Source organism: Ambystoma mexicanum, chromosome 6p, assembly GCF_040938575.1.
Source record: "Ambystoma mexicanum isolate Mex_15411 chromosome 6p, UKY_AmexF1_1, whole genome shotgun sequence".
NCBI lineage: Eukaryota > Metazoa > Chordata > Amphibia > Caudata > Ambystomatidae > Ambystoma > Ambystoma mexicanum.
Window position 1 is genome coordinate 421,039,744 of NC_090935.1, and position 26,821 is coordinate 421,066,564.

The window sequence follows — 26,821 nt, forward strand, 5'->3', positions numbered from 1 at the left end:
CTGACTTTGCGAGTAGTGGTAAGTGCCCAGCCATCATGGCCTTGTGCAAAAGACGTTGATAGTTCACTTCTTGCTGGAGACCAACAGTGAAAATATAGATTGCTTTGAGTTAAGTGAAGACATGGAAGAATGCACATGTGTAATTGATGTTGCTCCCAATGAAGTTGTCACAGTTCAGGATGATGCAGAGAAACCCAAACCCATGTCGATAATTGAGATTAAAGTTTGGCATGGTGATTGATTCAGGAGCGACATATACTTTGTTGCTCAAACATATTTTTGAGGCTAGGCTACAACGGAATGTTTCCCTTAATGTGGTTGACATAATGCCCGTGGCATATAGAGGGAAAAGAATCAACTTAGAAGGGTAGTTATGGGCAGTTATGAAATATAAGGATGGGTCAGCGAAGGGAAAAGTATGTCATAAAGAAAGGGAGTAATCCATGTGCAAGTTGGTCACACTAGAAAAGACTGAAGATTAAACTTTATCCCAATGCTGAAGAGACTGTATATGCCATAGATAGTAGGAGTGATGTGTGACAACATGCTGTAATTCATGAAAAACTAGGTAGTCTCAAGGGATTCATTTACAAAATTAGGATAAAGCCAGAGTCTGTTCCGATTGTGCAAGAGCGGTGAAGGAAGAATTGACAATGATGGAAAGGCAAGGGGTGATTGAAAGAATAGAGGCTTCTGACCGGGTTTGCGCTTTACCATTTGGTTTATGTACTATGACTAAACTGAGGTTGTGCATTGACTTAAGATCTGTGAATTGGTGTGTAATGCCGGGCGTACATCCTTTGGCCAACATTACCGAGATGCTAGGAACCATCAAAGATGCAAAGATCATGAGCACTTTAGATTTAAAGTGCTCATCACCAGATTGTCCTCCATTCCTCGTCTCGAAATATAACCGTTTTCATTACGCCAGAGGGTTTATTCCAATGCAGGCGTGTGCATTTTGGGTTGACTTCAGCTGCGGCTGTATTCCACCGTATTATGTGTCGGCTATTTCATGACATGGGAGGAGTCCTATGTTTTCAGGATGTTAGTGTATGGGAGAAGCTATGAAGAGCATGATGGGAGATTGAGGCAGGTTCTGGATGTATTTATGGAAGCAGGGCTAACCCCAAGTAGAGAGAAAGGGTCATTCAGTAAAAATATGATTCAATATTTGGGTCCTATGATATCAGAACTGGGTATTGAGCCAACATCTGAATTGGTAAACCATATTGTGAGTTTTCCCACGGACACAGAAAATTGTGTCCTTCCTTGGTATGGCTGAAAACTATTCAGTTTGCGTAAATCCATTCACATGAGGAATCTAGTTGAGAAAGGAGTCAAATTTCATTGGAGTGAACAATGTGAGGCAGAATTCCAAGAGATTAAATCTGCTTTGACTAAAGCCCCCACTTTCAGTAGCTTTGACCCCAAGAGGAACAGTGTGGTAACCACTGATGCCAGCAACCATGATTTGGGCTCTGTTTTTTCAGTGGTCAGAGTGGAGAGTATACAGTTGCTTTCGCCTCAGAAGAGAACTATTCCACAATAAAAAGTTATTGGCAATCAAATGGGCAATAGAAATGTTTTGCCCTTTTCTTTGTGGTGTGGGGCTTACTAGAAGGTCAGACCATAGCCTTTGAAGGAGATTCTTGCCACAAAGGGATTGGATAAGGTGTTCGCTAGGATCCAGAAGTGGGGAGCGAGCTTACAAGATAATTGGGAAATAGAGTTTCTGATGCTTGTGGATCTGCTTAGAATCACATGCTGTGCATATAGTCTGACATATAGTGGAAATCGCAAAGTATTGCATCTTTTTTTCGAAGGTTGAAAGGGACGTCGACATGGGCGTGACTGTAACACTATCCCTTACGTGATGTGTAGTGTACCCAAAATCCCTTGCGTGTAGAGGTTCCACCAGATTGTTTTATGCCAACCTAGTTAGTCGCTTATGCAGAGCTCGCAAGAGTTTTCTATTACTAAATTAGTTTCCATTGCCTACGGGCGTCTAGTCAGTTTTGACATTCTCGACAACTTTTTCGTGGGTTTCCTGCTGCGGACGACATCTGCAACTGCTCAGCGACTGACCTGCTCGACGATCGCGTGGCCTCGGCCCTCTGGGCTGGCCCTTACAGTAGGGAGAGTGGGCCCGCTCTTTCTGCTAATCTATTTCTTTCACCCCTCTCTTCTTGGTCTGGCTGCCACTAACCTCTGCTATGGAGAGGACTTCTTTTAAATTCTGCCTGTCGTGTAACGGCAAATTTCCTTGGAAAGACACCCATCCCCGAAGCAATCAGTGTCTTCCTCATGACCACGACAAGCGCTCGTGCAAGGTCTGTAAACTTTTTCCGACCGAAGACGTTGAAAGACAGGCAGACTAAACAGTGGGTGGCCAGGCTATGCAGGCCGAAAACAGTTCCCCTGTTGGCGCTGTCGCTTCGGACAATGAGGAATCCGTCGGCAGCCATGGCTCCGAATTGGAAGCAATCGACCTCTCAGTGGAGCTTGTGTGCTCTCAAGTACCCTTCCCCAGCCCCGGCACACAGGCCATCGGAACTGTTATGGGAGATTACACCCCGGCGACAAGGGCACCCACACACCACGTGTACACAAGCACACAACCCCTAAGGCCTCTTTGACGGAGTCGTCGAAGAAGTGCTCGATGCCCACAGGACTGCCGAAAATTTCAACTTCACCTGCCACACCTCCGGCGCCCTTCACGCAACCACATTCGCAGCATGCAACTTGGCACCCTTCGGGAGCGGGCGGTCTACCTAAGAAAATCTTGTCAACCCACCATCCAAGTTGTCCACAAGCGCCAAAGAACCTGACCACGACGATTTAGCCTCATTATTTCTCTCCTTTATTTCTAATTTGCAGTTCAGAATTTTCATCTGGCTCTGGAAGAAAATGTTTCTCGAAACGCGTCAGCCATTTTTTTTAGTTGAACGACACTTTCTTTGATGTATATGCTTTGCTTATTTTTTACCATTAAACATATCTCTGTACCAAATCTAAATTAATAACTGTTTGTTTGAAATTGCACTAACAAACCTTCACTAACGAATGATTTAACAGTCCATTGACTGGATTGTAAGGTGTGCAGGGGACGGGAGGGTTCCATCTATGGATCCTCTTTCTTTGTACCAGACACATACGCCTTCAGGTGCGTTGAGACCCTCTATACAGCCGCCGAAGCTTCGCAAAAGCCTTTTGGAAATCATTTCGGCAGCCAATGAGTATAAAGGGCACCCCCTCTAGCTGAGAGCACTATTCTGGAGCCCCCCCAGCCTCTCTATTAGGAATGTCTTCCTCTTTTGGGCAGCCCTTGACTCCTCTTGACCATTCAGCTTCCTCTCTATGGACAGGTTTGAGCAATATATGTACAAAATGTCCCAGTTCATTGACTTTCCAGACCGATATATTATTTCTGATGTTTGTTAATCTGCTTAGAATCCCATGCTGTGCATAGTCCGACATCCAGTGGTCACTGCAGAGTATTGCATTTTGTTTTTCCTAGTCGAAAAGGGGACGTCGACATAGGCGTGTCTGTAATACTATCCCTATATTGACGTGCAGTGTACCCACGCATCGAGGTCCCTCAGATTGTTTTTTCCGCCCAGAATCTGGTCGCACTAATGCGGAGCTCGTTAGAGAAAACTGCGAATTCCATTTATTCTACCCCTTGGTCGTTGTTTGTTTAAAATAACAGTAAATCAGTCCCTCCTTCGACGGCTAAGCTGTTTCACCACCGAATAAGACCGTCGACGGCAGTGAATTTGACAGAGGCGATCCTTCGGCGCTGCCGAACACATGGCCTGGCCTCGCCGGCCTATACAGTAGGGAGAGTGGGGGTCGTTGGACACTTCTGTTTCTTAAGAATGCCTTTCTTTCACCCCCCTGTCCTTCGGGTTCGTTATCACTTAACTGTATCCTCTGCTATGGAGACGACTCCTTTTTAGATTTTTCCCGCGCTGTAAGGGCAAATTTGGGTGGAAGGATAAGCATAAGCGGTGTAAACGTTGCTTTCCTTTCAACCACAGAGGACGGCTGTGCGACCTGTAAACTTCTTCGACCAAAGACTTTAAAGGACCTCAGGGTCAAGAGGTGGGCAGCCTACGCTATGTCTAGAGCTGATTCCTCACTTGTCGCCGCCACCTAATGTGACGAGGACAGTGATAACTCTACCTCCGTATCAGAGGTTGTAGACCTCTCTAGGGAGCGCTCCCGCTCCTCCGCGTCTGTCACCGGTCCCGAAAAGTTCAGCTTATGCCCTACTTATGGGGATGTACACCCCGGCGACACTGACAAACACAAGAACCATAAAGATAAACACACAACCCATGGCACTTCTTTGCCGAAGCCCTAGCACCAACGGAGACGCCGAGCCTACCGACGGCCTCTGCCGAACGTAAGGGTCATAAGCCCTCACCGCGACCTGCGACTGGGCTGGCCACAGATAAGGGCGCTACCACCAAAACAACTGACGCGCCTCGTAAGAGGGCCCGTCGGCGACAAGGCCTCGGCACCTCTTAACACGATGCCAGTTGAACCCTCAACGGACAGTTTAGTTGTTGAGAGCTTGGCTCGAATAGTCTCCACTGATGCTCAGACGGGCGGCGAAGGATTCGCCGAGCCCCGCTCACAAAGCCAGGGAGACGCAGAGACAGTCGGAAGGCAGGCAGGCCCCTCCTCCTACGTCGAAAGAAAGACCTAGCCCACGAGAAGGCTTCTTACAGGGCGACGGGAGTTTATCCTCGACACTGTATGAAAGAGCTAGACGGCTACAGGCAGAAGAGCTTCCATTTACGCCACCAGACCTTTCTGGGTTACCCCAATGGACGTTAGGAAGATTCCAATCGTGTATGGACAAGCTGGATAGGTTCATGTCCACCCCTGCACATCTTACACCCAAAAGATCAAGAGAGGTACTTCTTGAAGACCCTAAGGCTAAATACCCAAGACTATTTAACCCACTTCAAGAGGGGGTTAATACATATGACCTCAATGAAGAAGACTTTCACTTCCAAGAGGATGAGGAGCTCCTAAATGTTGAAGATCAACAAAACCTAGAAGAAGGTTTAGAGGAAGACCCAGACTTTGGTGGTGGGGGCTTCGAAGAAGACCCAGATGGAGGTGGCTCACAGCCCTGGCAGTCCCCAGGAGCGTCGACAGAACCTGACGTTCTAAACCTGTCCGCTCCTCAAACCACACCAGTCAGAAATCCATCACCTATAGATGACCAGCCTGCTTTCAATGCGCTACTACGGAAAGCAGCAGCATATTTTGAGATTGATACGGGGGAAATTACTCCTGAGATAGATTTTGTAGAAAAAATCATCAAGGAGAAACCACCTACTAGTCGGGCCATTCCCCTTCTCGCCTCAGTCAAAAGACAACTTATTCCATTGTTATCAACACCTGCGTTGGTTCTAGGGGTCAACCCTAGAATTGAGGAACTGTTTAGTCCCTCACCCTCTGTCCCATTATACATTAAAGGTCATTCAATACCTGATTCCTTAGTAGTAACGACCACAAGGAAAAGGGCAGGGGTTCTGCTATCTACCAGCGAAGCACCCCCAGACAAAGAAGGAAAGTATCTTTACGCCCTGGGAAAGAGGATTACAGTCTCGGCAGCTTTTTCCACCAGAATTGCCAATAACAATACCTTACTGGCAAGTTATACTGATTCCCAATGGGGAAAGTTACGCCAAGACCTCGAAGTCCCTGAGCCCCTGCGAACTCTCTTGTTAGCCACTGTAACGGAAGGTACCCTGGTTAACCAGAGCATTGTCAAAAACACACTAGATGCTGTGGAGACGGCGGGCCGGTCTTTAGTTCAAGGGATACTTCTCAAGCGTCACGTATGGCTCTGGAACTCAGATTTTAAACAGTCGTCCCTCATCAATAAACCAATCGAGGATTCCAACCTGTTTGGTAAAGCGGTGGATGACGCGTTAGAAACCTCTAAGGATTTCGATACCCTTAAAACTCTAGACCAGATCTTAAGGCCTCCAAATAAGCGAGGCTACGGCAACACTCTTTTATTTTTTTTTGAGGCCAACAGCAACAACAACAATACTCATCAGCAAGTAACCGGTCCTCTACTCAAGGAACCAGCGGCCAATACGCTTAGAGGACAACGTCGTGGCAAGGGAAGAGGTCGGGGGCCCTACTCCTAGAGGCTCCCCAGCTACCAACACCAAATGACCCGAATGTTCGGGTCCCCTCCCATGCGTCGCCGGTTAACATCTTTTCTACCAGCATGGGAGGGTATAACAGACCGATGGGTATTGTCAACTGTAGCCCACGGGTAGTGCATAAAATTCAGTCGGTCCCCTACTTACAGACCCCCAAGGGGAAGACGCCGATCACCAGAGTATCTCGACATCCTTCAAGTAGTCCAGCTGCTACTAGAAAAAAGAGCAATAGAGGTTGTGCGTCTATCACAGGTAATGGAAGGTATTTATTCAGTGTACTTCCTTGTACCCAAAAAGGACTTAACCATGCTCCCTGTACTAGATCTGCGCCCAGCGAACAAATTTGTCAAAACCTTAAAATTTTCGCATGGTGACTCTACAGGAGGTAATCCCACTGCTTTCACAGGGAGATTACATGACAACACTGGACATGAAAGATGCATACTTTCATATTTTAATGTTGCCAGAAAATACCTCAGGTTCATGATAGAGGGCAAACACTACCAGTTCAAAGTGCTACCCTTCGGCATAGCGTCAGTGCCAAGGGTATTCACGAAAGTACTGGCAGTGGCAGCGGCCCACCTGCGCAGGTTGTCCATTACAGTATACCCCTACCTCGACGATTGGCTCATAACCGGGGATTCTTACGAGACATGCTTCTCAAATACCCAAAAGACTGTTTCCAAATGGGTTTCTCCATCAAGGTGAAGTCGTCCAGCCTATACCCCAGCCAGGTCAAGCAACTCCTAGGGGCTCAAATTCGAACAAAGGACGGCCTCGTCTTCCCCCTCCAACGAGAGGGTCCAAAATATGCTGTTTCAGATCCCTCAACATGTAGCCGGTCGAGAGGTGATGCCTCCCAAGGCAATGCGTTTGCTAAGAATGATGGTGTCCTATATATATTTGGTACCTGACGCGAGACTGCGCATGCGCCCAATGCAAGAGTGGCTCAACAGCCAGTGGTGTCAGGCCAGCGGACAATGGGACGATCTAGTGGTGGTCTCGCAGGCCTTGGTTCTCTCGCTGCGGTGGTGGTAGAAGAAAAACCTTGTAATAGGGAAACCATTTGCCACCCCCGCAGTGGAAGCCACTCTAACCACAGACGCATCCCTCACAGGATGGGGGGGCTCACCTATCCCATCATACTGCACACGGAGTCTGGACTCAGAGTGTGGCGTCCAAACATATAAATTTGCTGGAACTACTGGCGGTCTTCAAAGCACTGACGGCTTTCCAGACACGCCTACAAGGGAAGACAGTGCTGGTCCTCACAGACAGCACCACAGCCATGTACTACCTGAACAAACAAGGGGGCGACACACTCTCCAGGACTGTCCAAGCTGTCCCAGAACATCTAGAAGTGGGCTCTCAAACACATGTTTCTGTTATCACATGTACCAGGGGAACTCGATCTGCTGGCGGACGAACTCAGCAGAGACTCCTATCTGCCCGCAGAGTATGCATGGCGATTACGAGAAGACATTGTCTCTGTTTTCGCACAATGGGGCTTCCCAGAAATGGATCTGTTCGCAACTCTGGACAACTCCCAAGATTACGCCTCCAGGTCCCCCCAGAACCGCTCCAAGGGGAACGGTGTCTGGATAACATGGTCAGGGATATTTGTTTACGCTCTCCCCCCACCCCCGACTCCCCTTCTCAACAAAATCAGTTACCATGATACTAGTGGCTCCTATGTGGGTCCGACAACCCTGGTTCGCTCACTTAATGGAAATGTTGCGGTCTCCACCGGTGAAACTGCCCTGCCCGTACAACATGCTGTCACAGGACAGTGGCAAAACGCTGCACCCATGCTCATAGACCCTGAACTTAGCAGCCTGGCTCCTGAGGTCATAGAATTTGGACATTTGCAGCTCCCTCAAAGATGCATGGACTTCCTTAGAGAAGCAAGGAAACCGAACACCAGTTACTGCTACTCAAGCAATTGTTAACAGTTCGTCATATGGTGTAGAGGTAAGAGCATCAACCCCGTTGACTGCTCTCCCACACAGATTGTTCTTTACTTGACTCACTTATTCGACTCGGTTAGTCTTTAATTGTATTCAAGTTCATCTAGCTGCACTTTCCACATACACCACATCTCAACATAGTCTCATGGTGGAAAGTTCCAGTTATTAAAGCCTTCATGGAGGGAGTAAAGAGGATCCACCCTCCTGTATCCAACCCAGCTTCCGGATGGGACCTAAACGTGGTACTAACCAGGCTCATGGGCTCTCCCTTCGAACCCATGCACAAAGCAACACTTAAAAACCTCACTCTTAAAACTGCTTTCTTAATAGCTATCACCTCCATTAGCAGAGTAAGTGAACTACAAGCGCTCCCTATACTAGACCCCTTTGTAACAGTTCACAAGGATAAGGTGGTTCTATGCACACATCCTAGGTTTGCACCAAAATTAATTTCGAAATTCCATGTCAACCAGTCTATAGAACTCCCAACTTTCTTTCAAAACCCATCAAACTTGAGAGAAAAAAGCCTGCACACACTTGATGTGTGCAGAGCGGTCATGTTTTATATGGAAAGAACTAGACCACTGAGAAAGACTAATCAGTTCTTTGTCTCGGTGGCGGCAGGAAGTGAAGGAGATGCAGTTTCAAAATCCACTATATCTAGATAGATGGATTGTCCAGTGCATCACTCTGTTTCTCTCTTGCCAAGAGAGAACTACCCTTCAAGCCAAGAGCACATTCTACTCGAGGCACTGGGGCTTCCATAGCATTCCTTGCAAATGTCCCTCTGTAGTCCATTTGCAAAGCGGCAACCTGGAGTTCTGCACACACCTTTACAAAACACTACTGTCTAGATGCCCATTCTAGATCAGATTCCCAGATGGGACAAGCAGTATTAAGACATCTTTTCTCTACTGTTCCTTCTCACAACCCACCTCCAACTCCGGGTACTGTTCGCTAGTCTATGCACAGCATGTGATTCTAAGCAGATTCACAAGCATCAGAAGACCTGCATCACTAACCGTAATAGCATTTCTGATGGTTGTAGCTGCTTAGATTCACATGTGCCCACCTTTCCTCCCCGCTCGGATGGAAGGAACATGGACATCTTATTACTTTCTCTCTTTTATGTACTTGCTCACGCCAAGAAGGCTCCCTCATGGTGAGGAGCAAATACAAACGGAGGGACCTCGATGCGTGAGGGATGTTGGGTACACTGCACGTCACCATAGGGATAGTATTAAAGACCCGCCTATGTCGACGTCCCCTTTTCGACTGCAAAAAACCTAATGCAATACTCCACAGTGACCACTGGATGTCAGACTACGCACAGCATGTGAATCTAAGCAGATACAACCATCAAATTGTTTCACGGTAGGAAATGCATGTCGTCCAAGAGACGCAGGGAAGTGGACTCTTGCCCCATCCCTTCCAAATTGCAGAAACTCCCCTCCGCTGCACAGGTACACCAAGAATACATCTTGCATGCCCCAGATGACCCAACTTAGGAGGATTCTTAAGGAAGTGCTTAACCCCTTAGATCAAGACGTAACGGATCAGGACCCAGACTGGGATCCGGCGGAGGACCAGGGTCCTTGGCTTACACCCACAAATACTGCTGACCCGGACGTCATCTGTCTTGATTTCCCCCCCCCCCTTCTACTTCTCCACAAAGAGAGCCGTCACTTGTTGAAGACCAAATGTTGTTCAACTCCTTTTTTTTAAAAGAGCAGCCGACCAATTTAAAATTGCAACACCCAAAGCTGCTCCAGACTCTGACTTTGTGGAGGAAATCCTCAAAAGGCTCCAACTAGCCAAGAAAATCCCTTTACTGAATTCTATAGAAAAGCGTCTGGCCCCTTCTTTACTGTCCCCATCCCTCACGCTGGCAGTTAGTTATTTCGCCCATCACCCTTGGAATCCCTCTACATCAGGGGTCATGCCACACCAGACTCCTTGGTCGTTATGACCACTCGGAAGAGGGTGGGGGTACCTCTGTCCTCAGCAGAATCCCCTTGGTAAGTGGGTCACCGCCTCTGTGGCCTACTCCTCAAGGATCCCACATAACGCCACGCTCCTGGAAAGTTAGAGATATGCAGGATATACCAGAGCCCACCTGATCACACCTGCTGGCCGTTGTGGCTGAAGGCAGACCAGTTGCCCAAAACCTTCTGAAGAACACACTGGACATGGTTGATACCACTGGATGCACCCTTGCTCAGGTTACCCTGCTTAAAAGACATGCCTGGTTAAAAAAAACTGTGTTCAAACCCGAAACTCTGGCCTCTTTTGGGAAGGCGGTTGACTATGCCCTAGACGCGGCAAAGAAAGAACACAAGACTCTAGTCACTTAGCCAGATCACGGCTAAACCCTTTTGCTAGCGTGGAAGCTCTAATGCACGCTGGTCTTTTCGTGGCCAATCCTTCTCCCGCCCGCACGAAGGGCAATACGGCTCAGGAAATAACTCCTGTTCCTCTGGTCAAGGATCCTCTGCTAACTTTCAATACCAACAAAAAGAGGCTCTCGTAGAGGCAGAAACTCTACTCCAGAGGCTCTCTGGCCTCCACCTCGTACCGGTTCAGGTCCCCTCCCAGGCTTCCCTGGTTTGGGGTCGCCTTTGTTCATTCATCCATGTCTGGGAGGGGATCACTTCAGATCAGTGGGTACTAAAGACTGTTGCCCACGGGTATTGTATTGACTTTTATCCGCCCACCTCGCTACCGCTCACAGAAAAAAGAAAGCCTGTCTCCAGAACACCTGCGCATCCTGTGCTAAATTCAGGTACCGCTGGAAAATGGCACCATTGAAGTTGCCCCCCTTCTCCAGGTAAACAAGTGTATTTTTTTCAGTGTACTTCCTTGTACCCAAAAGATCTCACCATGCGCCTTGTTTTAGTCCTGCGCCCTGCGAATAAGTTATGTCAAACCTCAAAAATTCAGAATGACAACACTTCAGGTGGTAATCCCACTGCTGCAGCAGGGGTATTACATGGTCACATTGGACTTGAAAGATGCACACTTTTCATATTTCAATGCTACCAGCGCACAGAAAGTATGTCAGGTTTATGATAGAGGACACCCACTATCAGTTCAAGGTTCTCCCCTTCGGCATTGCCTAAACCCCAAGGGTGTTCAGAAAAGTACTTGCAGTAGTAGCGGCTCACCTGCGCAGGTAGTCAATCCCTACATCGAGGACTGGCTCATAACAGGGGATTTGAACGGAAAATGCCATACAAATACCCAGACAGCGGTAAATCTCCTTCAGCCTAGGATTCTCTATCGACGAGAATAAATCCAGTCTAAACCCCAGCCAGATCAGTTTCTGGGGGCTCTAATTTGGACAAAAGGCTGGCTTATCTTTCCCTCCAATGAGAGGGTTCAAAACGTGCTGCTCCAGATCCCTCACTATGTAGCCAGTCACCAGGTGACAGTACGCAAAGCCATACGACTGATGGGGGTGATGGCTTCCTGCGTCTACCTTTGCAAGAGTGGCTCTCGAGCCAATGGTGTCAGCCCAGTGGGACGAATCTAGTGGTTTTCTCAGCAACCCTCGTCCAGTCTCTGCAGTGGTGGTCAAGTGAAAACCTTCTGCAGGGGAAAACCTTCACCACCCCTGCAGTAGAAGCCACTCTCACCACAGACTCCTCTAATAGGGTGGGGAGCTCGCCTCCTTCAACAGATGGCGCAGTAGCATCCAATCGCATCAACCTGTTGGAACTGCTAGCAGTGTTCAAGGCCCTGAAGGCCTTCCAGACATACGTCCAGGGGAAAACCATTGTAGTCCTCATGGACAGTACTATGGCCATGTACTACTTAAACAAACAAGGGGGCACTCGCTCTCTAGGGCTGTCGCTGTCCCAAAACATCTGCAAGTGGGCACTCAAAAAATGTTCCTCCTTTCACAACATGTTCCAGGGGACCTCTATCTTCTGTCGGGCACACTCAGCAGGGAAGACCCCCCCCCCCCCCACTTCCCTACCTGTAGAGCACGTGTGGCGGCTACATGAGGACATTTTATTTGGCGTATTCGCAGAATGGGGCTTCCCAGAGAGACTTATTTGCCACTCTCGAACGCTCAATGCCCAGATTACGCCTCCAGGTACCAACAGAACTGCTCCATGGGGAACGGTCTTTGGATAACGTGGTCCGCTAGATTTGTCTACACTCCAACCCCCCCGCCCCTGATTCCCCTGCTCAACAGAATAGTGCACAAGATGCACCAGGAGCCAGTCACGATACTCCTGGTGAATCCTATATTGCCTGCCAACCCTGGTTCTCCCATTTTATGGTAATGTTGGTCTCCCCTCCCAGAAAGCTGCCGTGCCTGTACAACATGTCTCACGATCAGGGAGGGACACTACATCCATGGCCTCAAACTCTCCACTTAGCAGCCTGGCTCCTCAGGTCATAGAGTTCGGGCACCTTCAGCTCCCTCAGAGATGCATGGACATACTAGAAAGGCATGGAAACCTACCACCAGACATTGTTACTCGAGCAAATGGAAGCACTTTATCTGGTGCAACATCAAGGGCATCAGTCTGATTGATTGCTCACCTAAAGACATCGCCCTTTACCTAACTCGCCTGTTAGATTCAGGACTGGTTTTCAATCCTCTTAAAGTCCACTCAGCCGTGCTTTCGGCATACATAGCGTCCCAGCGCAAGGTTTCATGGTGGAAAATTCCTGTAATTAAGGCATTTATGGAAGGAGTAAAGAGACTTCATACCCCTATCCACAACCCAGCTCCAGGGTGGGACCTGAATGTTCTTACCAGACTAATGGGACCTCCCTTTGAAACCATGCACAGGGCTCTTAAAGCACTCCTCTACTAGACTGCCTTCCTGGTGGCTACCCCCTCTATAAGGAGAGTTGAACTGCAGGCCCTTTCAGTTCAGGACCCATTCGTCACAATTCACAAAGACCATGTGGTTTTGCGCACAACCCCGCTTTGTGCCCCAAATATCTCAAATTTCCATGTAAAACAGTCCATCAAACTTACCCACCTTTTTCCAGAACCCCACTAACGTGGCCGAAAGAAGCCTCCACACACTGGATGTAAGGAGAGTGGTTATCTACTATCTGTAGCCACTAAGAAAAACAAACCAGTTCTTCATCTCAGTGGCAACTGGCAGAGAAGGGGACCCTGTCTCTAAATCAGCTATTTCCAAGTAGATCGTAAACTGCATCACACTGTGTTACACTCTTGCCAAGAGCGATCTACCCATCATGCCTAGGGCACACTACTGGGCACAGGGGCTACCATAGCATTAATTGCCAATGGTTCTTTAGAATACGTTTGCAAAGCAGCAACTTGGAGTTCTGTACACGCCTTTACACAAAACTGTACTGTTCCTTCACACATCCCACCATCATCTCTGGTTACTGCTCGCTAGTCTATGCACAGCATATGATTCTGTGCAGATCCACCAGCATCAGAAGACCTGCATTATAATAGCATTTCTGATGATTGTATTTGCTTAGATTCACATGCGCCCACCAATCGTCCCCTCCTGGAGTAGAAGGAACATGGACTTCTTACACCATCTCTCTTCTGTTCCTGCAGACTACAAGTGTCCCTCACTGTGGGACCTTGACGCATGAGGGATTTTGGGTACTCTACACGTCACGTTCAGGATAGTGTTGGTCACGTCCATGTTGACGTCCGTTTTGATCTTCGAAAGAAACATGCAATACTCTGCAATTTCCACTAGATATTGGCCTATATGCACAGCATGTGAATCTAAGCAGATACAATTATCAGAAATGCTATTACGGCGAGTAATGCATGTCATCTGACGGGCATTAAGAATAAAGCAGCAGTTTTTTCTTTCCAGATTGACAAATGTAGTAGAGGATGAGAGAAATGAGGAAGATGAAGAGGATCAAGTGCTTAAAGTCAGACAAGAAGTGGTGATGGAGAATGAATGGCATGAAGCTGTTAGTGGATCCAGTACTAGTGCCTGTCCAGGAAAGGTTGGCGTGTGGAGTGAAGAGTACCGAGATTAGGAGAGGGACAATTCCTGATGCCATCAATGTTTTCGATGAACTTCTTGTAAGAGGTGGTATGAATTTGAGGGGGGGGTGGAAAACTATTTCCTCCCATTGGAGCAAGAGGTACAATTCTTGAAGTAGCACATGAAGGTCAAATGACCAAAACAAAGCAATGATAAGGCTGGTGTATTGGTGGCCAGGTATGGATTTGCAGGTTGAGAGGATCATCGGAGTGTGCTATATGTGAGAATACTGTAAAAGGTTGTGTCACGAGTAGAGCTTACGATTTTGATGTCTATTCCATCTGTGTCCTGGGAAGAGAGTAGTACTTGATATTGTTGGGCCAGTGAGAATCCAGTGAACATTTAGATATGGTATAGCGTTGGTGGGTATGCTTTCACATGGGGTGGAATTGTCATAGGTACATAATGTGTGCCCTAGATATAATTACGTTTCGAGAGTCTTTAGGAGGGAATGGTATCCCACTACTATCGTAAGAAATGATGGCGTACAATTTGTTGCTGATGAAAAGGAAGACTTTTTGAGATTGAATGGTATAGAACATCAGACTAGTTCAGTATATTACCCAGAAACAAATGGGATAGTTGAAAGATTTAATAGAGCGATGAAAGACAGTATAAGGGTTAGCATTTCAGAAGGAGGTTATTGGAAGAAAGCTGCGGAGGACACAGTGGTGGCATACAGATTCACTCCTCATGTGACCACTTGCATTTCCCTGTTTGAAATGTTAAGGGGGAGAAAACCCAACGCCAGGATTTTCTCAGGATGGTTGGGTAGGGTGTGTCAGAAAAACATTGCTATGAATGCTGCCCAGGAGAGAATTGGAAACAAACCGATGTGTAACAGTCAGTTTTAATGAGGAAAGCCACAAAGCAATGCGTGGTCAAGGAAGGAGATTGGGTACACAAACAGTTTCCAACTGTTACGCTCACCTGGTATCGACGGGGACGCCCTTATGCCCTGATTGCCGGATTCACTATGGACCCTTCCCGTTTTCTGGATGGTGCCTTCTAAGGAGGTTGGGCCTGAAAACACAGGAGGAATGGATTTGGGAACAGATTTCGTTTCCTCCCACCTGCCCCCTGGACTCGATCTGATGGCCCACTCCTCACCTTGTTGTGCTGTCTGGCGTGCTCTCCGTCTTGCCTTCTGTGCAGGGGCGCATAGTTTTCTGCGGGTTTGAGCGACCGAGTTAACTTCTCTGGTGACAACCCATTCAAGTGTCTTTAAAGAGGGAAGTCTGGTTATAGCAGTCTTAAAATGTCCTTGCTTTCCTTTCTTGTGATGTCTTTTCCTCATTTATTCCCCGATAGGTGCACGGAGGTTCGGTGGATGCGCGGCTTGGGCTCCTACCAGGATGATGGACGCAGGAGTGTATGACAGATGGTAGGTCAAGCGCGAAGTGCGGCGTGGTAATGTCTTCTTTTGCTAACCTGTATTCTTTATTCCTTTTAAGGTCGCAATGGTCTTTCTGGGCGTGTGAAGGTTTCCGGAGCAGCACCGGCCAAGAAATGCTCAGCCAGGTGAGGTTCTCGTGATTACTGCCGTAAATGCCGTGAGGAACCTGTTTTAACGTTGTGCTCCTTTCTCCCAGGTGCTTCGTTCCGGTGATTGCGTGGTGTTCCGATGATGCTGCCGACTGGATGGAAGACTGCGAGCAGCCGGAAGACTGATAATCGACGGATGGAAGGTTGCAGGTAAGCAGAGACTGCTAATGATGTTCTTTTGTCTCCTCTGCAGGTTCGCTGTTCAAGGGTTTCTGGTCTCTGGACACGATGAGCGTCACGCTGCAGAATAACGCGAAGCACGTTCTGTAACTTGGGTGTGGTTTTTATAGCCCTCTAGTAAAGTAGTCCAGGTCAAGTAGTCTGGGCTACCACACCCAAAACACTGCAGCGCACAGCTTGGTTCTAGGAACTGGGCTGTGTGGATGCCTCCATGTTGGCTACAGGCCTCCAATGAAAAAGTAGTCCCTTCAAGACAGTGTTCCACCCTGAACATGAGCCTGGCGCCAAAGGCGCCAGGACTGACTCCAGGAGAGTCCATGAGGATAGTGCAAGGCCCTTGGGGCCCCAAGTGAACCTTGAGCCTTAACCCCACCTGGCGTGTGACCATGCCAGTGGGGTTTTGCGTCACGGGTCGTGACAGCAACATGTTGGAAGGAAGCTTAGTGTTAAAAACTTATCGGGGTTATTAAAGTGTTACATAGCGCTGTGAAAGTAACAGATGGATGAGTGTTCAATGTAAATGGTTTGTAGGTATATTAGAGGATTTGAGGGATTGCAGGAGAGAAGGGAAGAGAATGATCAGAATGATTGCAAAGAGTTGTAGTATTCACAAAAGAGAACTTCCCATTAGGAGCTGTGGGGAAACCTTTGTTTCTGAAAGATTGTTGAATAGCTTTGCTACTTTGTGTGTTAGACTTCTTATCTTCAGTATGTAACATGTTTCATCACTCTTATCTCCTTCATGCAGATTTATCAATCCTCAATGTTTCCAAGTACACGCATTCTATTTTAGTCCTTGTTTATCGACCTTTGTAACATTCTATTACCCATATTTTAGTAATTCCTGGAAAAGTGTCATGGATTGATAATATTCAGTTCCTGTTCTAGTACATGTGGTGTTTCATGTAGTGGGGGGAAAAAGGGAGATGTGCAGCAACATTCTTCATGTGTGGAATGCTATTCATAGAATGCAGGAAAAGGCTAAGCTCTGAGTCAGTTTGAAAGATCTTACGGGGAGACTGGTCCACAGTTATATGAATAAAGAAGTTTATATCTTACCAGCGTGGAGGATCATTTCACTGGTGGTGCTAATACACATCCACTCCTGGCCTACACACTGTCACCCTTTACATCTAAAGTTCCAAGTTGACTTTTCAGTCCACGATTGAGCCTAACAAATAACGTATAGCCCTAAAAGACTTTTCTGAACTAAATTACTTAACTGTAACTTAAACCTCCTTTTGCTTATCTTTCACAAGATGTAAAGATTACGCTCTTAAAAGCCTCTGTTTAAGCATCCATTTATTCATAGTAATCCGGTTACCTGCTATTCTTGGCCCCATGCTTCAAAGTTGACTGTTACAGCTTGACACTGGTAACAATTAGTGAGTGAAGGAACGCTTAAGATAAGGGGTTCACTAGGTTTGGAAAGGTGTCCAGTCCCCTACATTGTGCAAAGTAAATCTGCTCTAATAAGGTGTAGGTTTGTCCATGAACGAGCCTTTTTATCATTTGCTACTGTTTGATACCAATGCTTTCTCTTCATTTACAGGGATTCCCTATAAACAGCTGACGGTTGGTGTTCCAAAAGAGATTTTCGAAAATGAGAAGAGAGTGGCTTTGTCACCAGCTGGAGTCCAGGCCTTAATTAAACAGGGGTTTAATGTTGTGGTTGAAAGTGGAGCAGGTGAAAGTTCTAAATTTTCAGATGACCACTACAAGGAGGTGGGAGCAAAGATCCTTGGGACCAAGGAAGTACTGGCATCTGATTTGGTTCTCAAAGTATGTATTTCTCCTGATCTTAAGAGCATAGTAGGCTGTTTGTAATTATTTGTATTTATTTTGTGCCTTTTTCAATGCTATAGACCAGCAGCGGTTGTAGGAAAACCTCTGTGGTTAGAACCTGACAGGGGCACTCTTTCTTTGATGTATTTGTAAATAATGGAATGTAGTGCTGTCTCGTATAGCTCAGCAGTTTACTGTGACCTTCCTGTTGCCTCTCTTGCCCTATTGGGGATGGGGTGGATTGGTTACGCCATACGACCTCCTCGCACCTCCATGTTCCTTTCAGCGATCTAGGCTTTTGGGACTGGCATATGGAAAAGTGACCGGGTCCCAGTGTGCATTGCAGAGAATTCTCCAGTATGGGTGGCATATGTTCCTTGGCTCTTTATCTTCTGAAAAGGGCGGGTGCCATCAGTCACACAACCATCAGTCACACAAGGAGGATTAACAGGAGATATGGAGGAGTGGGACAGAGCATTGGAGGAAGAGTAAGTCTTGTGAGAAGTTCAAGTAGCAAGGAAGTGGCAACGGAGAAATGCTTGGGGAGCAGTTGAGGCTTTTCTATAGGGCGAGAGATGAGTTGTTCCTCTGGGTTAAGATGGAATTCCAAAATCTGCTCTGATGGGAGGATTTTGGGAGGCCACCTTATTACAGAGAAAGAGGTTAGCCAAACCCAATCAAGGTGAGGTAGCAGAGCTGTTGAGGCTTAGTCTCAGGAAGGGTGTGAGAGTGGTCTATGGCTACAATGAGACCCCACAGCAACACAATTCCATTTAGACAGTGAAGTATATGCAAATAAAATAATGTATTCACCCTTTTGTTTACACCCTAAGCAGATCAAGAATAGCAGGCAAATAGTCGCACACAATCCTTCTAAAACAGAAATCTACTTCCACCCTTAGGAGAAATAGAATTACATCTGAATCATTTACAAGTGCGACGCAGGTGAGTTGTCTGATACATATAATGGACAGAACTCTTTAGAATCAGCACAAAGCAACTTAACTAATTCTTAAGTTCAACCCTAAGGTGTTTTGGGGCCTTGTGCCCAAAAGTCACCAGTTCCAAAGCATGCACTGCCAGTGGTTATGATAATTCCAAAGTTGGATCTCCACTCAGTCCAACACACAAAGGTCCGGTAGCAGTGAATTGAGGGCCAGCGCTTTAAAACCAATGTGACCCTGTGGAGGACAGGGGGACCGAAAGAGCAATGTTAACTTAACACATTACTCTTCTTCCCGAGACCAGTGCAGGTGTTTTGGCATCCGTTGGGGACACAATATTCCACGCTTGGTCCGGTTGAGAGGCCCTGTGGGTTGCGGGCGCGAGGTCACTTTCGGCATTGGCATTTATTTTCGGTAGTTTGTGGTGCACAGGAATTGGTTCCAGATGGCATACAGTAGAAGACCCAAACTATGAAAGATGAAGACTTCTGTGGGGCAGACCTCTTCAGAATACCTCGCGGGATTGAAGAAGTGCTGCAACAGGAGTCGCCACAGTCGGGCAGCGACAAGTGATCTTCAGGTAGCGAACAGAAGAGCAGGCCCAGCACAGCCTCTCTTCAGATTGTGCCACAAGTCGCCAGCTCCTGCATTTTCAAAGTTCAAAGGCTCTGCTCTGAACGGCGATTGCTGCAGTGAGGTATCCCTGGAGAGAGCTGGTCAGTCAACAGGTTGGTCCAGGAACAAATCTGAAGGCTCAGCAGGCACGGATCCTCGAGCAGGGGTCGAGACATGGTGTTCCGACCGGTCCAGTAGTCAAAGTACCAACAAAGGCCTTTGTGACCTCAGGATAGAGGAGCAGGGCTTCAACACTTGAGCCGATGCTGGTCGGCTGCAGTAGTGATGCGAGGGATGCTCTTCATAGAAGTCTTGGTTACATCAATGATCCGCAGAAGAGTTGCAGGAGGAGTTTTTTATTTTTTTTATTTATTAAGCGCCTGACAATGTGAAAGGGGCCCTTAGGTGTCCCTCGCGATATGGAATCAAGGCAATAACCTTACATGAAAGGGTGCGCCAGACACGAGGTTCAAATTCCCAATGCTAGGGTTTATTGCAAGCAAAATGGTCCCAATTGGCCAACTGTGGTCTCACGCCCCGCGACGTGTATTCGCTAGACCTCGAGGGACGCAAGAGAGCGAATTACGTACATCAGTTACATATATACAAAATGCATATCATACAATCAGCTATGACATGTTTAACACCCCCTTTATTGAGTTTCTTTGAACTCGGGATGATGATGATGGACATTTCCGACGAGTATGACAATTATGACACTTTCGATGTCTATTCTAGTAACAATGTGCAATTTAGAAAGTGCGGAGGCATCTTCTAGTTGTTGAACAGAAGACGGTGCTTCTGTTCTTGGAAGCAAGCTGCACACGGGGGAAGAGTCACATTCCAAGCTTTGCTATCTATGAGGTGCTATTAGTGTCCTGGGAGCCGACACGCTCTAAAGGGTTTTGTGAACGGGGGCCGTAAGAAGAGCATAATTCAAGCCTTTAGCTGCTTTATTCTAACATATTCTACCACAGTACGAGACTGGCTGGCAGCTGTGAAATGACTAAATGCCCTGCAGCTCTCCCTCAAGTCTACAGAGAGGGAGCGTGGGCATTCCTTTCTGGGCTGCTCATGAGGAGTTTCAACAAACTCCTTAGTCCCGCGGCCTTGCCCTTTCATATTCAGACAACAATGTTAACAGTTGAGCAGAGTAAGCAGAATTCGCAAGAACTGCAAGCTGCAAAGCAGTTTAGACAGAAAGCAATGAGCAATGGTTAACAAGCAAAATGGCGATTCTTGCTACATTTAAAATGGCCGCTTGTTGGTCAAGCATAGCAGTCTGTATTTCTATAATTCTGTGCATAAGACGGTTGGCCTTCGGCCATCAAGATACGTCTATCATCCAAATTAAGGGTTTTCATTTTTCCAGATTGACACATAGCAGTGGCCTCATATCTCAAGAGTTGCAATTTATAACAAAATCAATAACCGGTTGATTACGGAGTTCAAGGAGGATTGGGAGGGTCTGTGCCTCCAAGTCCATCGGTCGTGATTGAGTGCAAGTAAGCTTGGAAGGGGGGCCAAATGTCCAGGGGCCTGCAACAGGCCGGCTGCAGAGAGATCCAATGTTCCTCTGGGTCTGATGCCCAGGTGACATCCCGGAGCCACCGTTCCACTGTGGGGCGAGCAGGGCTAAGCCATGGCATTGAAATACAATGCACAGCAAGAATCCTACAACGACTAGCAAGCTTACGATGAGTACTTTGAAGTATCAAGATCTCGTGGAACAATACATTCATAGAGTTTAGATCAATAGTGCAGTCCATCATCTCTGATATAGCAGTACAGACCCCGGCCCAAAACTCTGCGACAAGCCCAGACCAAGTGAAGGTAGCCTGCATCATCTGAATGATATCTGGGGCAGTGGGGAGAGTGGTCTCGGCTATGTTGTGTAGTCTGGCTGGGGTGTAGTGAAATCTGTGCAATGCCTTGAACTGAATCCAGCGAAACCTGGCATTAATGGAAACCTCCCCTGTCCGCATGCATACGGCTTCCCAGTCTGTCAGTGATATCAATAACCAGGTCTCCCGTAACTTGGACCGTGGTTTATTAATCCGGTCTTGAAGCTGCTTGTAAAGTGTAGAAAGTATCCCACTAGACAAAACACCTTCCATCATCAGTGCCAGAAGTGGTTCATCAGGGGGCAACAAAGGGAACTCCCTCCATGTCTTCTAGGCTGCGCGGCGAAGTCCTGCGTACTGCAGCCACCGGGACAACGCTGTTATGGCCTCTAGACCGGGAGCCCCAGTATCTTTCCACAGTGGGGGTAGTACCAAAGAGCCGAGGTTGCAGGGTCCAGTCGCATGCAGTTCGATCTTTACATGTGTGAGTGGAGTGCCCTCGGCAAACCAATAAGCTGCATATTGAGCCTGTGCCCGCCAGTATTTTTCTATGTCTGGGGCTGTCAGTCCTGCCTGACTGTGTGGTCTCGCTAGTGTGGCCCACTTGAGTCTTACTGTGCCAGCATGCCACAGAAACCTGTTTATGCCAGCCCTTAGTGTGTCAAACGGTGCCGCTCCAGGCCATATCGGGACATTCAGAAAGCAGTACATTAATTACAGCAGTACAATAATTTTGATGAGTGACACCTGACCAGCAACGGTTATAGGTAGCCTTGCCCACTTACGCAGCTTTGCCAAGAATTGTTGCAAGTAGGACCCATAGTTTTGAACGTAGAATGAGGTCTGATGTCTCGTGATTATGATCCCAAGATATTTAATCTCATTGGGGGACCAAGCGAACCCCATGAGGTCACTCGGGGCTATAGTGGCGTCAGTCAAAGGAAATAGTTCTTACTTGGCGCAGTTAAGCCGGAGTCAGTTCAGGAGCCCGAAGCGGAGGACAACACACATAATGGGTGCGAGGTTCTGCTCTGGGTCCCTGACTTGGAGCAGTGCGTCATCTGCATACAGCGAAATGATAAGAGGCTCTCTGAACTGAAGCTAAGATTAGTGGGGAGAACGGGCAGCCCTGTCTGGTCCCCCTGCAGATATGAGGCGACAGTCGGCCATTGGTGGAACCACCAGGATACGGAGTACTTCTGGACATCCAATGTGGCAGCCACTGCCTCCACATCGGGGTCAACTCGGGCAAGGATATTGAATGGGCACCTCAGATTGAGGGCCGTAGAGCGGCCAGGCACAGATCCAGACTGGTCAGGGTGTATAAAATGTGTCATATAGGGGGCGGGAGCTTTTGAAAATATTTTAACATCGCTATTGATGAGTGAGAGGGGGTGATATGAGCCGTAGTGTGTAGCAGGCTTACCGGGTTTAAGAAGCAGTTATCGCTGCCTCTCTAAATGTGTTGGGTAGCACCCGTTTCGTACAGGATTCATCCTATAGTGCAGACAAATGGGGCACTAAGTGGGTTTTGTAGCATTTGTAAAAGTCCATGGTGAGACCATTTGGGCCGGTGGCCTTACTGGAGGGAGAGCATCGATGGCACGTGAAATCTCCAACTCTCATTGGACAGTCGAGAGCCTCCCTAGTCTCGATAGTGAGCACCGAGAGTGGGAGTTCGTCCAGGAACGAGTCTATATCCGATCCGAATATAGACTCAATAAGCAGAATATGGCAGTCGCCCTCCTTGTCGTACTGCCCTGGCTAGCAGTCTGCCCGGTTGTTTCCCTTCACCATACAGCCTCTGTCCCTGGGTTGTCAAGGAACTTCCGCTCTGTCATCGTGGCCTCTGAAGCTGTCCAGTGCCTCTTTAGTTTCACCTAAAGTGGTGGCGGCAGGATTTGCTGCATATTGTATTTTGAGTAGTTGAAGGGAGGCCTCACTGTCTCTGATATTTCGCAGATAGCATTAATAACCTCTGACTCTTTAGCCAGTGCTGTGCCTCGGATATAAGCCTTAAAGGCATCCCAGAGATAGCAAGGGAATCCATTGAACCCACATTTATTTTAAAGTAGTAGTCCACGCATTTTCCCAGCTGGGCCTTGAATAGTGGATCCGAAAGTGCCTGAGATGTAAGCCTCCAAAGGCGTCTCAGGGCTAGTCGATCGCCCCAAGCCAATGTCTGGGTGACCGGGGAGTGGTCAGAATACGCCCTGGGCAATTTAATCTGCCCCACCATTCAATTTATTAGTGTACCAACCACTGGTCAATTTTAGAGTGTTGTGCGCCGATGAATAAAATGAGAATCCGCTGGACTGCGGGTGCAGCTGTCTCCCGGCATCTTCTGCACCCAGTCTGATTTGCCCCTCCAGTATGGTCCGAGCGTCTCCAGAGAGCTGCCTGGCTTTGTTCTCTGACCTATCCAGATTAAGATCAACAATGTTATTAAAATCCCTACCCCACAGGACGGGCACTAGAGGGGTACAATGCCAGTAGGTTTATCACCTGGGAGTAGGAATCGCAGTCATCGACATTGGCATGTATGTGTTGAGCATCACTACCTTGAGACTGAGTAACATACTCTGCACCAGAACATAGCACCCAAGAGGATCTACGTTAGTCGCTCCAAGTAGAAATTGTACTGATATGTGAATCTGGATTATGACGCCGCTGATTTGCGTAGAATATTGTGTATCCTAACGATGTGCACCCCAGCCTTTAGCCAACTTATCATAGCTTGTAGCTAGTGGATATGTTTCTTGCAAGAAAATAATGCAGGCCTGTGTCGTTCAGCATAGAGCTACATCTTCCGCATCTTCACATGGTTACCCAGACCTCTGATATTCCAACTCATACAAATCAGTGTATCAGCCGCCATCGGGCCATTGTAGGCAGTATGTTGTAGGCCCAGTGCGGGTCAGTGAGAAGCACCTTGACAGAAAGACTTCAAAGAGTGGTAGTCCCCTGGCAGCTCTGTTACACACGTCAAGCATTTTCCATGTAACATTTCCCAACCCTTCACCCTCTCCCCCCCGCCCCCTCACCACCACCACCCATACCCCATCCCAATTGGAGGAGTGAAAACTCCATAGCCAATATAATGGTAACATTTGTAATTTAGCATGGGGGGAATGCAGCATGACCCTTAAAACAGGGCATCTTGCAGCCTGACCCTCAACACGTCAGAGTAGAATGTAGAAGGTGTAAAATGCACAATACCATATAGTTAACACTTTCACAGGGAGGCAACAGTGGACAACCCTGGAGTAAACCCAGTACTTTGAGTGCCTTTAATGTAACCTGCTTTGGTGTCCTAACTGCGGCCTGTAGTATCAAGCAGCGGCACACTGAGGCTAAGCAGGTTCACCCAGGAAAGTGTTGTTCCATAAACTTTGCCTCTTTGGGGATTGTTAAGAAGTGTACTTTCTCAGAATGTTATACCCTGAGCTTGCCAGGAAATGGCATAGTATACTAGAACCCTAGGTCGCAGAGTATCTTCACTGCCATAAAGAATTTACGCTTCTGCTGCTTTATAATCGAGAAATCTGGATAAAGATGAATTCTGTTGGATCCCTTTGGGAGCTCCCCTTTGGCTCTGGCAGTGCACAGCAGTGTATCCATGTCGTGGTAATTCAGGACTCGGGCAATTCTTTTTTTTTTATTATAACTGTTTGAGTTTAAACACAACGAAGAAATAGACATTAATCATAGGCATACATCAGAAAAAGGAAACATGGCAGTATCAAAAGCGGGAAGGGCACCGCAGGGCCAAGGGGCCGTGAGACGGTTGTGAGACCAGGCAAATAAATATTGGTAACACAGGTTCTGTCTTACATCCACCAGTTGAGGGAGAGGTAAGAGGGGGGGGGGCGGATTTCAGTGAGCATCAAGCCATTTACCCCATATCTTTTCAAATTTGCGGGGGAAACCCTGTGCGTTAGAGATCCGACGTTCTGACGCTGCGCATCTTTCCAGTTCGTTACTCCAGCGGTTCAGGCACAGTAGGTCTGCAGAGCCCCATTTAGCCGCGATAAGTCTTTTGCCCGCCCCCAGCGCAATCGCCAAAAACTTTTTTCATATTTTGACAGGTCCACTTCCCCCCCCAGATGCCCAAAAGTACCATTTTGGGATCCTTCGGAATTGGCGTCGCCAGGGCAGTGGTGATTGTATTGATAGTTCTCCCAGAAGACCTGTAACACCTGGCAGTCCCATATCATATGGTAGGAGGTGGCCGGCTCAGTTTTGCATCTAATGCATGTCCCATCTTCGGATCACCCCCACCCCCCATCTGGCTATAGCAGTGTGCGAATGATGAGGGCGGTGAAGGATTCTCAATTGTATTAGTCTGAGTTTAGTTTCTATCCCAATTTCCCTAGGTGACATTAATGCATCAACCCAGTCTTCAGGTTCCAGTTCACCTAAGTCCCTTTCCCACTTTGCTTTGAGCACATCAATTTGAGTGGCTCCCAAGGAGTTGAGGGCCTGTTAGAGGGTAGAGGTGACCTTGGAGGGAATGCGTTGCGGAAGGATATTGGTCTCGATGAGAGAGCAGGGGGTATACTTGTCGTGTCGGGGAACTTGGTGCGGATGGCGTGGGCCAGCTGCGCATGTCGAAACCGGTCCATGGGTGCCAAATCAAATTGCTCTTGCATGGTCTCTAAGTCCAGGAGGTGACCCCCCCCCTGTATCAAGTGTGCTAGTGGATGTATCCCCTTTGCGCGCCAGTGACCAAAAGGGCCCATTTTCACTATTTCCGGGAGGTGCGCGTTCTACCATATGGGTTGGGATAGTGTTGGTTTTCCTTTCCAGCCGATCAATTTGTGTGCATCTCGCCAAGCACAGCGGATATGGTGCGTTATTTGTGGCAATGTCGGGAGTTGGTAGTAGGTGGCATACAGGATCTGCAGCGGGGTTATTGGGGACATGGTCTCTAGTTCAATACGGATATGTGGTAGTGTGGGGTCTGCGTGTATCCAGTTGTTTACCACCCTGATCTGTGTCGCAAGGTAATACGTGCGTTTGCAGGGTAAACCGATGCCTCCCTCCCATACCCATCTCTGGAGCGTGTTAAGGGCGATTCTGGGTTGTTTCCCTCCCCATAACAGCGTGCAAAGGTTTTTATCAATAAGTGTGAAAGTTTCCCGAGGGATGGTGAATGGGGTGTTTTGGAGAACATACAAAAGGCTGGCGGGGTGGGGGCGGTCATTTTGAATAGTGCGTCTCTACCCATTAGCGATAGGGGGAGTGATTGCCAGTGGGAGGTATCCATGTTAAACCGCTCTATTACTGGCTGAAGGTTGAGTTGGAGGAACCCTTCTAGTGTCAGGTCGAGCCGTATGCCCAGATATTTAAAGTCCCTGATACAGATATGGTATGGGCAGGTCTCGGGAATCGCAGACTCGCCACCCTGGATCGGGAAGTAAATGGTTTTGGCTTCATTCATCTTTAGGCCCGCAAAGTTTTGATACCCCCTAAGGATGAGGGAGACGGTCGGGCATGAAGTACTCTGGTTGCTAAAATATATGAGGAGGTCATCCGCGTAGAGCGAGAGGCGATCCTCTCCTCCCCCCGGCCAGACGAATCCGGTCCAATTGGTGTTAGCTCTGAGCTCTATTGCGAGTGGTTCGATGGCCAGGAGGAAAAGAAGCAGAGACAGCGGGCATCCCTGCCTAGTGCCTCGACCCAAAGGGAATGGTTTGGAGGACCTGCCGTTCACCCTTACCATGG

The 26,821-nt window shown here is 47.9% G+C and overlaps 1 protein-coding gene across 1 annotated transcript in view; it reads left to right on the forward strand.

Annotated features, from left to right (window-relative positions):
• Positions 1-26,821, forward strand: part of NNT (nicotinamide nucleotide transhydrogenase) — an 832,744-nt gene that overhangs the window by 69,164 nt on the left and 736,759 nt on the right. The window contains exon 3 of the mRNA XM_069627238.1: positions 17,459-17,688. Within this exon, the coding sequence (XP_069483339.1) occupies positions 17,459-17,688 (230 nt within the window). The remainder of the gene's footprint in view (positions 1-17,458; positions 17,689-26,821) is intronic.